The 13,217-nt window shown below is 31.2% G+C and overlaps 1 protein-coding gene across 5 annotated transcripts; it reads right to left on the bottom strand.

Moving 5' to 3' along the window:
• Positions 1 to 608: 608 nt before the first annotated feature.
• On the bottom strand, positions 609 to 12,912 carry LOC116848109 (E3 ubiquitin-protein ligase Nedd-4). Of its 5 annotated transcripts, none has more exons than XM_032823869.1 (16): positions 12,760 to 12,912; positions 11,392 to 11,596; positions 8,840 to 9,040; positions 8,598 to 8,758; positions 8,061 to 8,229; positions 7,794 to 7,912; positions 7,586 to 7,712; positions 6,043 to 6,192; positions 4,709 to 4,759; positions 4,352 to 4,628; positions 4,199 to 4,257; positions 4,043 to 4,108; positions 3,714 to 3,943; positions 3,495 to 3,616; positions 2,750 to 3,389; positions 2,385 to 2,536 (listed from the first exon to the last, which is right to left on the bottom strand). In XM_032823869.1, the coding sequence occupies exons 2-16, from the start codon at positions 11,542 to 11,544 to the stop codon at positions 2,434 to 2,436; spliced, it is 2,628 nt and encodes an 875-aa protein (XP_032679760.1). In that variant the 5' UTR covers positions 11,545 to 11,596; positions 12,760 to 12,912; the 3' UTR covers positions 2,385 to 2,433. The 5 variants fall into 5 exon arrangements, with proteins under 5 accessions (XP_032679759.1, XP_032679760.1, XP_032679761.1 ...); XM_032823870.1 differs by having other exon boundaries at positions 12,515 to 12,892; XM_032823868.1 differs by having other exon boundaries at positions 609 to 2,536; positions 11,392 to 12,890.
• Positions 12,913 to 13,217: the final 305 nt, after the last annotated feature.

Raw genomic sequence — 13,217 nt, 5'->3', positions numbered from 1 at the left:
TAAAAAAAAAAAAAAAAAAAAAAATATATATATATGTATATATATACTACTGAAAAATTATTATCTCATATACATAAACTGAGATTGATACAAACAACTTTGAAACAAACGTCTAAAATTGAATCGCACTACACGATAAAAAAAGAACATACACGAATAAAAGAACATTATTTACGAATAAAAGAACATTATTTACTCAGTCGTCATTAACATAAAGAACGGGCAGATTTAGAGAACACTGCATTGTACACGCACAATAACAAATTTTCTCTTATATTCAGTGCATCCATTTTAACTTAATTTATAAAGTCCGAATCGCACTGGGATGGCCTGTGTTTTGCTCCAATAAAGAGCGTTTTTTTTACACTTCATATAGCATATTAGATTGCACCGAATTTAGTTCGCCTTCGAGCTAAGAATTACTAACGTATTAAATGTAAGCTTATACACATCACCCTGCAAATCTAATATGAAGATGAAGAAGTACGAAAGGACATTCACTTATCGGCAAATATAATTAGCGCATCTTACTATCATAGAAATGTGAAATTTACAAACGAGAGATTTATTAAAATAAAAAATTTCAACCGGAATTTAAGGCCACAAAATTTCTGCCATGACAATATTATTTATTATCTAACGGGACGTATTTGTTTACAATAAAATAAGCTGTACAAATAGGATGGAATGTTATATCAACGCCGTTTGCATTTAGAATGCATGTTAATTTTGCGAATATATGTTACAATATAAGATAGACATTCGTATCTGACATCGGTTTTGTCATCTTCAATTATAAACAAGGAGCAATGTATTACTTGTTATTTTCTGTATTATTTTCGAGACTATTGGATGTTATATTAAAGTATCGACAGAATATACAAAAGAGATTATATTCTCAGGGAAATAATTTTAATTGATTTTAATCAATCTTTTCTTTCATTTAATATACTGTATACAATGGACTACCTGAGCTCATTGGACTTTTTAAACTATTATTAAATTAGAAGAACAAGCAAGGAGAGAATATGACAAATGATATAAGCTGTAACTGTTAATTCGAGTTGTTAGTTGGTCAATATTTCGTTTATCCCTACAAATAAATTTACTAGTCCTTAAAATCTTGCCTGGTTTATTTTATATATTAATATGATAAAGTATGAATTCTTTTTTTTTTATTTTTTTTAGAATGATTTATTCTCTAACTTATATTACTTAACACAAAATTGAAATATAGATTGCTTAATATAAAATAAAAACAGATTTACTAACTTTGGGTTCTATCTTCTCTTGCCTTTTCTTCTAATAACATAATCAATAAACAATTGTTTTATTCTTCTGTACATCATAGGCATGTACATTCTCGAATAATACAATTTCTATTCGATGTCATTTTCTATCACTCAGTAATCATAAAAAAATTATAAAAGGAACAACATAAATGAAGATAAGTCGGTTTATATAAGTATGTGTGTAAAATAGATGTATATGGCAAGTGTTTTACCTTTATGTGTGTAGATTGCTTTAACAAAAGGCATAAACAACTTTGCATAAGTATTAAACAGTGAAAAAGAGTGGTTAAAAATTTATATGCTGTTAAAGCTAACATAGAGAGAAGTAGAGTGAGAGAGAATTTGGAATACCACAAAGAAATAGTAAAAAATATTCTAAATTGTAAACAATATCCTCGATATATGTAAGTTCGATAAAGCTATACTGAATTTTTTGTTTTTTGTTTTTATGATTACATAATTTTGAAACATTAGTATCATACACAGGTAATTCAACGATTTATATATCATATTTTTATATTCTATAGTATATGTATATATATGTGTATATATATATATATATATATATATATATATATATATATATATATGTGTGTATATATATATATATATATATTTATATATATATATATATATTTATATATATATATATTAACAAATGGGAACAATTGTTTAATAAATCAATATCATAATACAAATTATTTACATCTTAATATTATAAAGTATTATTCCCTTGTTATACCAGACAAATTACTTCTCCCAAAAAGCCGAAAGTGTGGTTGTAAAAATATGGCAAATCTTTAAAAGTGTTTGGTTAATATCTGATTATAGATTTTACTTCAGATTATTCAAATATTTGTCACTGAATACAATATATATTTCCAAAACGGTAACATGCTGAAAGATTTGTTAGTTATTCGAGAAAGCTAAGCAATAATACCAACTTTTAAACATATCTTTTTCTCAAATTGTCTCAATGTTGTTGCTTGTAATTAAGAGACAACTAAATCATTAAAGTGCAGGAAATTGTTAAATAGATAATCATTTTAAGACAGTGTACTTTTCTGTGTGTACCTATAAGTATGTATATATAGTATATACATTATATTACAGATATCATCATGAATAAAGGTATTTCGTGCTAGTCGACTCCAGCGAAACCTTGAGAACCTTCAATTGCTTTAACTAGCTTATCCCTGAGTTGTTGATAACTTGTATATGGAGGAAGGTCAATACGATTAAAACTGAAACAATAATTCATATATCATTGTATACTAAATTTATATACAAAAACATTTTTAATCATTAAGCAAAACTAGAAAAATAATCACGATATTTCTTTGATATATTTAATATAAAATAAACATAAATTAGAATAAAGCTTTTACAACTTTAGAAAAGACACTATTCTAATTATTAGAATATAAAATAATAATTTTAATAAATCGCAAACTCACCAAGTATGAGCTCTTGGATAATTCTCCGGTGTACCCCACTTTTCAATTGTGAACAATTGTGGTCCATTGCTACCATAAAGTTCTTTAAATCCGTTCATTGGAACACGTGATGTACCAGTCACAAACTGCAATAATCTAGAACGCATTTCATTACTAAATGACAAGACAACTCTCCAGAACCATTGTACAACAAGATGGTTTGCGTGATAGTCCCCTTTGTATAAAGTATTTTGCTTCCAGTCTTTTACGTCAATATGCTGTATACCACACATTAACAACTCCAACTCGTGTTCGTCAAATATTTTCACCAATGTCGGTGGTATAAGAGCATTGAATCCTTCCAAAAAGGCATTCATTTGTTCCTGCACACGTGATACAAACCGCCACTGTATAACTAAACTTATATATTCGTCCTTATTTTCATCCGTCAAAGGAATATTAGCGCCATCTGGCTTTAACTCTCTTTGGGAAGTGTGGCCGAAGTTTTCTTCGTCAAGACAAAAAGTGAGTTCTAATTCACTGGGATCGTTCTCTTTAATCCATAAAAGAGAGTTGTAGTATTCAGAATCAACGCTCTCCATGTCTTTCAAATCAATTGCTTTACCTAACATCATTTTGTAAAACGGTCGGATAAAGAAAGCTGGAACAATGTGTTACATTATAAGGTTATTCAAATTTGAATATATTAATCCCAATATTTATGATATATTTCGTTAATTTACTGCAATATAATATTAAGACTTACCATCTAAAAGCTTTCCATGGTAAACAGCCATACCTGCTATACGTCCTATGAATTTAAAGTAGTTCAAATGTTCTTCATTACATACACCAGAGCAAGGATTGATTTGTAGAGTATAATTGTCTCTGAAAATAAGAAAGATTTGTTGGTTTTTATTCAAATCATAAACAACCAGTATGTGTAGATACTAATATAAACAATATAAAAATTGTTTGTACTTACGTTGCAGAATACTCAAAAAGTCCATAATATGGATTAAACATTTCCTTCGACAATAAGAAGAACCACTCTCTTGCAAGGCCACCGTAATCTAAACCTACCTCACCCTCAAATTCTACCCACAGCTTCGTCTTTAGAATTTCAACTCTGTTGACAGAACTTATAATACGGTATGAATCTTCCAAGATATTATTCCGTCCGACTTTAATTTCGAATTTATTAGGAACGTTATTCTGTAATAAGATTTTATATAAATAGATATATAATAAACATATTTGTATCATATCATTTATACTATTAGATTTTAAATTATTTAATAAATGTCTACATACAGGCTTTCTCAGTTGTGACTTCAAGTATTCATATTTACGCTTGTAATCCCTGGAATATGGTACAGCCTAAAAAAGAATTGGAGCCAATTTAAATTTCAATATCATTTAGAAAAAACTTGACAAGATTCGTAGTATTAAATATATTTATAGTCGTACCGGGCCGGCAATTTGAGGATTAGACAGACGCGGATCTTCCCATTGTGTTGTTCTTGTGTCTATAATAAAAAGTCAAGAGTAAGTGGATATATCGAGATATTATTTAGTTGTGTTTCAAACGAAACTTTGATTGCTCAAAAATTGTACACATACTATGATCAATGAAAAAGATACGTCCGTCGGTGTGTACTCTTTCCTCCCATCCTTCCGGAAGCGGTCCTAACTGATCTAAATCGCTTCTTGACATAGTTGACGATGCAATAGGATTAGGTATAGAACTTGGTCTTCCTGTTCGAGGATCTACCCAGGTTGTCGCCCTTTCATTGTGATCGATAAAAAATACTCTGCCATTAGGTGCTATTTGCATACCCCAACCAGGAGGTAATCCCTCATCAGTAGATATAGGCAGAACAGGTTTGGGACTTTCAATCTGAAATTTTTACAATGAAATAAAAAAATTAGAATATATAAATGAATAAATTATATAGTGAGAGAAAGCATTGACCATACTTGTTCTGACGAACGCCTTGAGCCAGCTGGGCTGTCAACATTATCATCAGTCTGTAAATATAGCAAAGACATTCATATATTATATCCTAAGAAAAAATTGATAAAAAATAGAAACGATACGTATATTCATTAATACAACAAGCTAGTGCTACGTATATCACGATCTGAAGAGAATGTAATTTTGAATGTACAATTTTAATTAAGAAATTGTGTAAAGCACATTTTTGCTCCATTGTGTACAATTTATGATAGAAACTCATGCCCAATTTTTAATACAAAAGAAACTTTTAAAATATATAAAACAACCTAAAAGGCACATGCAGCCAATAGTTTATCAAGCGGTAATACATTAAACGCAAATATACAAAAAATATATAAATCTCTACAAAAATAAATGTCTTTACTGTTAATATCCTATTTACAGTATTCTTATACTCTGCTAAATATTATATAGGAAATAAAAAATACGTATAAATAATAAAAAATATGAATGAATTCTATCTGATATCAGTAACAATTAGAATTTTTTAATATGCTTAAATATATAAATATATAATTAATAATATGTATTACACGCATAACATATGATAACTATAGATGTGCTAACTATAAATAACTGAAATATATATGTTTTGTTTTTGAGTAGTTTGAATGTTTTAGCTCTATCAAAAATGGATATGCCAGTTCAAAATAATGTGTGAAATGAGGTGAATTTCATATGCGATTCACTCTGTAACAAGCATACACATATATATGTTAATTCAGAGTAATATTTAATTGCATATTCATATTTTGAGGTATAAATTCAAAACTCATACAATAAAAAGAATAAAAAATATATATAGTAATATAGATAATTTAAACTGTATCCTTGAAATTATATGTGACATATTACATAAAAAAAGTATTTTAAATATCTGTTTTTTATTGCACTATATTCTTTCATTAAAATAAATTCTGATCTCATCACATGTTTATCAGGAAAGTTTTAAGGAAACATTCAGCAATTTATTGTTGTGAATTCATTACTTTTTCCGAAGCGTTAAAGAGAAAACGAATAATGACAAGATATTGTTATGAATAGTAAATTATGGACTAAGTAACTTTCTTCACCTAATTTCATCGTCCTTCTTCTATCTCTTAAAAATGAAAGTTACGAACGGAAGTGAAGCCTCAACGCGATTCATATTTTCTTATATTCTTTCTTATATTTCTTTCCTCCTTGAAATATGAGCATGTTCTTAATGATCACTCTGTATACATGTATTGCACATATTAAGCATTACATTTAACTGAAAATGAATACAATACAGCAATTTTGTGTATGTTAATACCTGTTCTTCAGATTCACTAAGGTAGCCACGTTGATCGACAGAACGTCCGGACTCTGAAGAAGTATCCCCAATACCCCCTCCCCTATGATCCCCACCCTCACAATCTCTTGCTTCCGAATCTTCATCGTCCTCGCGTAGAACCTCACCATCCTTACACACACATGCACAAATTTCTACATACTGCATGCTAATCATACAAATTGTGTGTGGACGAACGTATTAATTTCGTAACCTTAAATATAACTATATACGAATTTTGTTTTACCACCTAAGAATCTATATTAAAAATAGAATATATTTTCTTTTCAATAATTAAGATTTTGTGTTAGTATCACAAAATATTCAATAATAAGTCTCTAATATTATTCAACTGATTTTATTATTCATCATATTTCTATTTACTAAATTATTTACTATAATATTTTTTGACATTGAGGAAACCACATAATGAAACAACGCTTATAGTTTTCGACTGAGGCAAATTTGATTCGCTCCAGAAGCGATTTATGATGTCTCTCGTAATTTATGTCTAGTCTGTCACAAAACCTATAAAATCATTAATTGCTCCCGAAGCGATTTAAACCTGCATTAGTCGTAAACGTTATTAACGTTAAAAACATATTTAAATATTAATAAAGGTCTCATACATCCAAACGTGTTATTAAAATAAATTCTAAAGGTTCTTGCCAACATGAAACATTGTATAATTAAGTAATTTAGAATCTAGTTTAACAAACAGCAATGTTTTCTTTCCAAATGCACACTACTGAACAACAGATGGCAACATTATTTAAATACAGTTGGTAGAAGAAAAATTGCTACACTTTCATATCGATAAATTCTAGAACATACTTAATATCTAATAAGAATAGGAGAACATCTTTTAAGAATTACTAAGCACTAACTTCTCTTATTGGTTATCAGATGCATTCTGAAATTCATCGAGTTAAAATTATTGCAATCTTTCTTTCATTGACTGTATATACTGAAATGTTTTGTGCGTGTGTGCGTATGAACAAATGAATCTTACATAAGGATATAAATATAATAAAGATAGTAAAGTATGTGCCTTCCAGCATGGAGATTTGAAAGCAGAGAATATTATTATCCTACATAATTGATTAAAAAAGCGCGAGAAAATGTAACTATTTAGGAACATATTCAGGAACAAAGGCATACTTTTATGCATTTATTCTAATTTGCAACTAATCTAAAGATTGTATAAATGAGGTTAACAAACGGGAAAATCTTATGAAGAGTTAAAAATGTTCTAAGACATAGATAGATGTAACATATAATGTTAGTAACTATAATGGAGCAATAGTATAAATGCCTTAACTATCATATTTAAAGCATGATCATCAAAGCTGACTTCAAATTCCATAAGTCAATATTCTTATACCTACATATTTGTGTCTTTGAAGGGATAAAATATTTCGTTATCTAATTCTTCATTTCAGATATGAGTGTATGCTGTAGGGCTTATGGCGAAATAAATGCTTGAAATTGTTAACGGGAAGAAGAATAATATTGTCCGACTTACCTGAGTTATCACTGAACTTCTATGTCTGCCTTCGTCATCAGCACTAATGTGGAAACGTCGTTGAAACTCAGTGACTGCGGTATCCAGATTACGTTGCTCGACATTTTCACCCTGTGTCGTTGCATCCCTGTTATAAGAACGTAACATTTTATACATACAATATTTTTAAGGTACTATCAATTGAGATTAAACAGATATTGTTACGTACGCTTCTGTTGGTCGTTCCCATTGTGTAAAACGCGCTATATGATTTACATAATATGTACGACCATTTGCGTCTTGCCTTTCTTCCCATCCTGGTGGCAGTGGCCCGTTGACCATCATAATCTATACAAGTATAATCAAATAATTCAAATATTCATATATTCGTATATGTTCCTAATAATATATGTAAAAAAAGATTGTATTATCGTTTTATTAGCACGTAAAAAGACAATACTGATTTAGTATTAACAAATCTTTTGTTTGTACGTACATCTGCAGCTTGCTCCTCCGGACTGTTATTTGCCGCCTGTACCAATTCCCATCCATCCGAATCAGATACTAATTCTCTGTCTTCATTTTCAATAGTGGATGAGTCGGAAATATATGCATGATATACTTCCAACGTTCCCTTAACTCGCGACCGCTGACTGGAATGATTACTAGCCATATCCTCATAAGTTATTCATTTTGCATTTGCAAATAAAATGATACAAAGCAAAGATAATATTCAAACAAATCTCAATAAAATGATTTAGTATGCAACTACACACTTTCAATTACATCTTCATTAAAACTAACGCATTATTAAAAATAAAAATTGATCATAAATAATTAATAAAGGTATTCAATAGCTATAGATTACAAATGACTCATCATGGTTAATTGATTAAAAATGAAATCATATTACAAACTTATGTGTTAACTGCAACTAGATACAAATAATATAAATTAGATCAAGATGTATAACACATTAAACCTAAGTGTTCCAGAATATGTAGCTTGAAGCAAAGTTGGCAAAGATACATACCTACGTGGACGAAGTACATAACACCTAGCAGGAATAACACGACCTTCTTGTTCTTTTGGTAAATTAATCAATGTTAATTCCACCATACCAAGAAAATCATCCCTTGTCAATCTATTTTCATCAAATACTTGTAAGACCAACTTATGTTCCACCGGTTTCACCTGCAAAAAGATAATTTATGCTCATAACATTCTACATACATAAATCAAAAGCAGTATACAAAAAAACAATATAAAGCATACCCTAAATACAAATTCTTCCTCCCAGACTGGATTTAATGTCTTCTTCTTAGTTCTTGTAAGTGCAGAATCCACCGTTTGATCTCCATTTATTGTATTCAAGTCAACCCTGACATAGGGATCACTTGCACCAAAAATATCTTTCTTAGCCAGTTGGTGCCCAGCGATGACTTTCAGTCTCAACTTGCTCGTTGCCTCGTCTCTCTAAATCATGCAATCATCATATGAAATTGTCACATATCACACCTGTGTTCTGTTATTGTCAAACATAACAATGAAAAGATGGTCTATGTATAAGTAAAATATATAATAAGAACCGGACATTCGTTCGCACAAAGTCAAGACAAGTGATATCTGAACAAGAAAACAGAGATAATGTTATAATTGTGGGCGAGTCCTCCTAGAATATTGCACTATATTGCACAAGATATGGTTCCAGGTAGTGTTGCAGCATTCGTTATTGCAATAAATGGGTATCGAAACGAAGAAATGATGAAGGACAAAGGTACTCGAGAAAGATAGGTGTTAACGACGTAGATAAAACACTGCTCCTCGACAAGCACGAGTGCAGCACAAAATTGTCATCGACGACTATGTCTTCTCTGATGTGTCGCGGATGACTCGTTGTCACCGTGTTCGGTGGGCATGTCGCATCCGGAAACATGACAACGAGCCTGCGTGTCGCGAGGAACCACGTCCGAAATAAATAGCTGCCCGAAAGTAACACTCGTTTCGTCGGTTGGTGCGCCTTTTATCGGTCGCGAACCCAACCTGTACTTGTCAAACTGTCAAAGCTACTACGTACGGAATCGCCGTCGGTTCCGACCGTCGGATTGTAACCGTAAACATGTTCCTCTGCCATTAACGTTACGTATGCTCGATTGGTAATCTAATCGCCGACCGCTCCTTCTTGCAATTTAACAGGGCTCTCACAGTTTCTTATATGCCATCAAGAAACCTATTTTGTCTTAACCCCTCTCCAGCACTATTGCGCGACCGAGACGGATGTGACATAGCGCGACGATTCAAAGATGGCCTACTTCCTTTTAAATATTCAAAAAGCGCCGAGTGACCGCTTTCGCGCGTATCGCGAATTAAACAGATTTTCAAAGGTTTTCAAGATAGAAATTAATTTGCTCGCAACTATCAACGCTGTAATTTTTCTCCGCCGATATTCATACACTCTTTATTCGTGGATAACGTTAAATGTCGAGGGAAAACAAAAGTTTCTTTAAGAGAAATTAAAAATGCAAAAGTTTCCCAAAACTAAAATTTCTTCGAACGCTCTTATTAAATCACTCTAATTTATTTTTATTGTAATTCGATATTAATTTCTTATAATACCATGTGTAATTTGCACATAAACATGTTTTGCGAGTTGATATCGTGACACAATGAAAATTGTAATAATCGTGAGGAATATTTCTATTTATTTTCCAGTCGACATATTTAGTTGCTACTATATATATATATATATATATATATATATATATATATATATATATATATATATAATTTAGAAAATAAAAACATATTTTATTGAAAATTAAAAAATAAAAACATACAATATAACATCATTACAGACAATATAGCTCACATATATATTAATTATATGTATATTATCTTACTCAATTATTAACAAATTAGATTATATTTTATTATTATAAATTAGGTTATATTTTATAATTATGAAGTCATATATTTAATACGCATATATCACTACGTATTTTTTAGAAAAAGCAAAATTTTATAATATAATTACAATACTGCAGTAACTTTCACGTTATATAACATATGATACTGAAATTTATAATTATTATATAGTGAACATATGACTGTCAATTAAGTTAACACTTTCTCTTTCTCTCTTTTTCTCTTATGCCTCTATGCGACAGTACCGAGTTTAGCTTATCAATTATTATTTAAGGATTAGGAAACCTACCGTGTGCTCTCACGTACACACAATAGTTCTCACGTGTCACGTCATAATTCGCGTGAAAATCGCGACACTGAAAACTTGCAGATAAAGATCTTGCAGAGAACGAGAGAATCGGGAATATATTTTATCTCATTATAATCTATGTAATCTATCTGCTCTTGCAAGTTAATAATGTACTTTGTGTAAATACGTTTAAAGTTTATTATGAAGTACGTTGCATTTTTTGAAGTACGAGATTTGTTCGCGTTACTTGCACTTTTGGTACTTTTGTACCTAAAGGCCTTTGCACGTAGAAAAATTTTAATCGTAACCGTAAGGTCGTAAGAAAACTGACCAATCACAGTCGATTATTCCTCGAATGCAAGGAGAACAATTAACTCTGATTGGTCAGTTTTCTTACGACCTTATGGTTAAAATTTTTCTACGTGCAAAGGCCCTAATACCCGTTGCACACCAAGTACGAATGAGCGATATCCAATGAGAGCTTTTCTCTCTAAAGAGATAGCCTATGAGAGAATGTGCAACGAATATATCTCGGATGTAAAAGTGTCAAAAGTGCAAACAACGCAACAGACTTACGAACGACTAATGTAGTTGTAATGTGCAAATATCTTACCGCAGGCTCCGGCAAGGACTGTCGACCAATTTGTGCATTAACCTCTGCTACACGTGAGGCGGAGCAATGCTGTGTATTCCAGGTGTAAGCGCGTCTTCTAGGAAGAGGTGGATCTACGCCAGCATAGATGGGATACGTCAAAGTGCCTGGCATTTTTTGTTTTTTCTGTACTGTTGCGAAGCTACCGGTTTCCGACTCATCGACTCTGTACATTAGTTTATTTCTTTTTTATTTTTACATTTCATGACTGTGTGAAAACAAACTGTGTTATAGAAAATAATGTATAATGGCTTTTCACCACAAGAATCATGTATCGAACGATCTGCAATAACTCACTCTATTCTTCATTTCGTATATGCTACTTATATTTTAGAAATTAAAACATACTCTTAACGATGTCAAAAGCGAGAAAACTTATGTTAAAAATTCTTGCGGAACATGTCGAAATAAAAGGTTATGTTAGTAAAAACACTTGTGATCGATTGAACACATTTATTCAAATATTTCAGAAACTTTTATTTTGGCAAACAATGAATAACCATAAAATTAACGTGAAAAAATTATGAGGACGGATAGGTTAAGAAGAGATGTCACACACATTAATTTTACGATCATTTATTGATTGTTAGAACAAAAGAAAAGTTTACGAATATCTTAAAAATATGTTCAATTGGTCCCAAAGGTCACTTTATATGGGCATACTCTTTTATCTCAGCATTTTCTTTTATTTCATAAAAATTTTGGACATGAGTTTTCTCGTTTCTGACGTCATTAATTAAGAGTTAAGGAACAGAAGCCTTAAAATACTTGCTATGTTTCATTTACTATGTTCCTTAGCAAAATAGACTTTATTGATAATCTACTCTTAATCTACTAAAGACATGATAAAATATATTGAAAAAAGTTTATATGAAAAAAAACTATAATATTCTCTCCATGTATTATTAAATTTACTACAATTTCTTAACATATTGTAGCCCTCGAGAAGTTACGTTTCCCTGTGATCAATGCGTCTGTCACGTGAAAGATATACGGATTTGATTACTTTTACCGTTCTGATCCTTTGAGCGGAATAACACATTTCTTCTGCGCGTCATAATACATTATGCAATAATTTAATTACCAAATCTATACTCGCGTGACTTCAAAGCTCGTTATACGAGCACAAGACACAATTGTAACGGTGTAACAACTTCACGGAACAGTTACATCGTATCTTCCATTTGCATATGTACACGAGGCTCGTGAATTCAAAATAAGATCGTAGCTATGTACTCTTTAACAAATATGAAAAATCGACGAAGCTAAAGCGCAACACGCGATCCGTATGATCAGGATATAGTCTCCATATTAATCTCAATTGCTCACACATAATTCACATCGCAGGGACGATTTTCGCACGCAATGTCAGGATTTTTGGCAAGAGAAGAAATGGGCACGCAATATGACAGTACGTATCTAACAAACTCGCACTCGGACACTGACGCGAGTGGAAAAAGTAAAAGCTTCAGATAAGAAGTTGTTCGAAATTATCATCGTGATAAGAAATACTATACGTACAAGGAAACTACTTGTACACGCCCATGATCGTATGTGTTGCGTGTATGCGACAGGTAGCAGACAATCGCTCCGTAAATTACACACCTTATTCGTTTTGAATGTAGTCGTATCACACCTTATTCGTTTTGAATGTAGTCGTACACACCTTATTCGTTTTGAATGTAGTCGTATCACACAAAAAAGATATTAGAATGTATATAATTCGGTAAAATTAAATTTCTTTAAGACTCCTGATACCGCGGGACTCTGGATTGATGATGTCGCAA

This window comes from Odontomachus brunneus, unplaced genomic scaffold (assembly GCF_010583005.1).
Source record: "Odontomachus brunneus isolate Ranch 3 - 2012 unplaced genomic scaffold, Obru_v1 Obru_scaffold_090, whole genome shotgun sequence".
NCBI classification, from domain to species: Eukaryota; Metazoa; Arthropoda; class Insecta; order Hymenoptera; family Formicidae; genus Odontomachus; species Odontomachus brunneus.
Note: the sequence above shows the minus strand (reverse complement) of the source record. Positions and strands in the feature narration are given on the sequence as shown.

What these genes read in the sequence shown, in the direction of transcription:
- LOC116848109 (XM_032823868.1), bottom strand. Translation starts at nt 11,604, where the DNA reads ATGTACAGAGTCGATGAGTCGGAAACCGGTAGCTTCGCAACAGTACAG. An exon ending in AGGAAGAATTTGTATTTAGG is followed by an intron (nt 8,759 to 8,839) that starts GTATGCTTTATA and finishes ATCTTTTTGCAG; the next exon opens with GTGAAACCGGTGGAACATAA. An exon ending in ATCCTCAAATTGCCGGCCCG is followed by an intron (nt 4,109 to 4,198) that starts GTACGACTATAA and finishes ATTCTTTTTTAG; the next exon opens with GCTGTACCATATTCCAGGGA.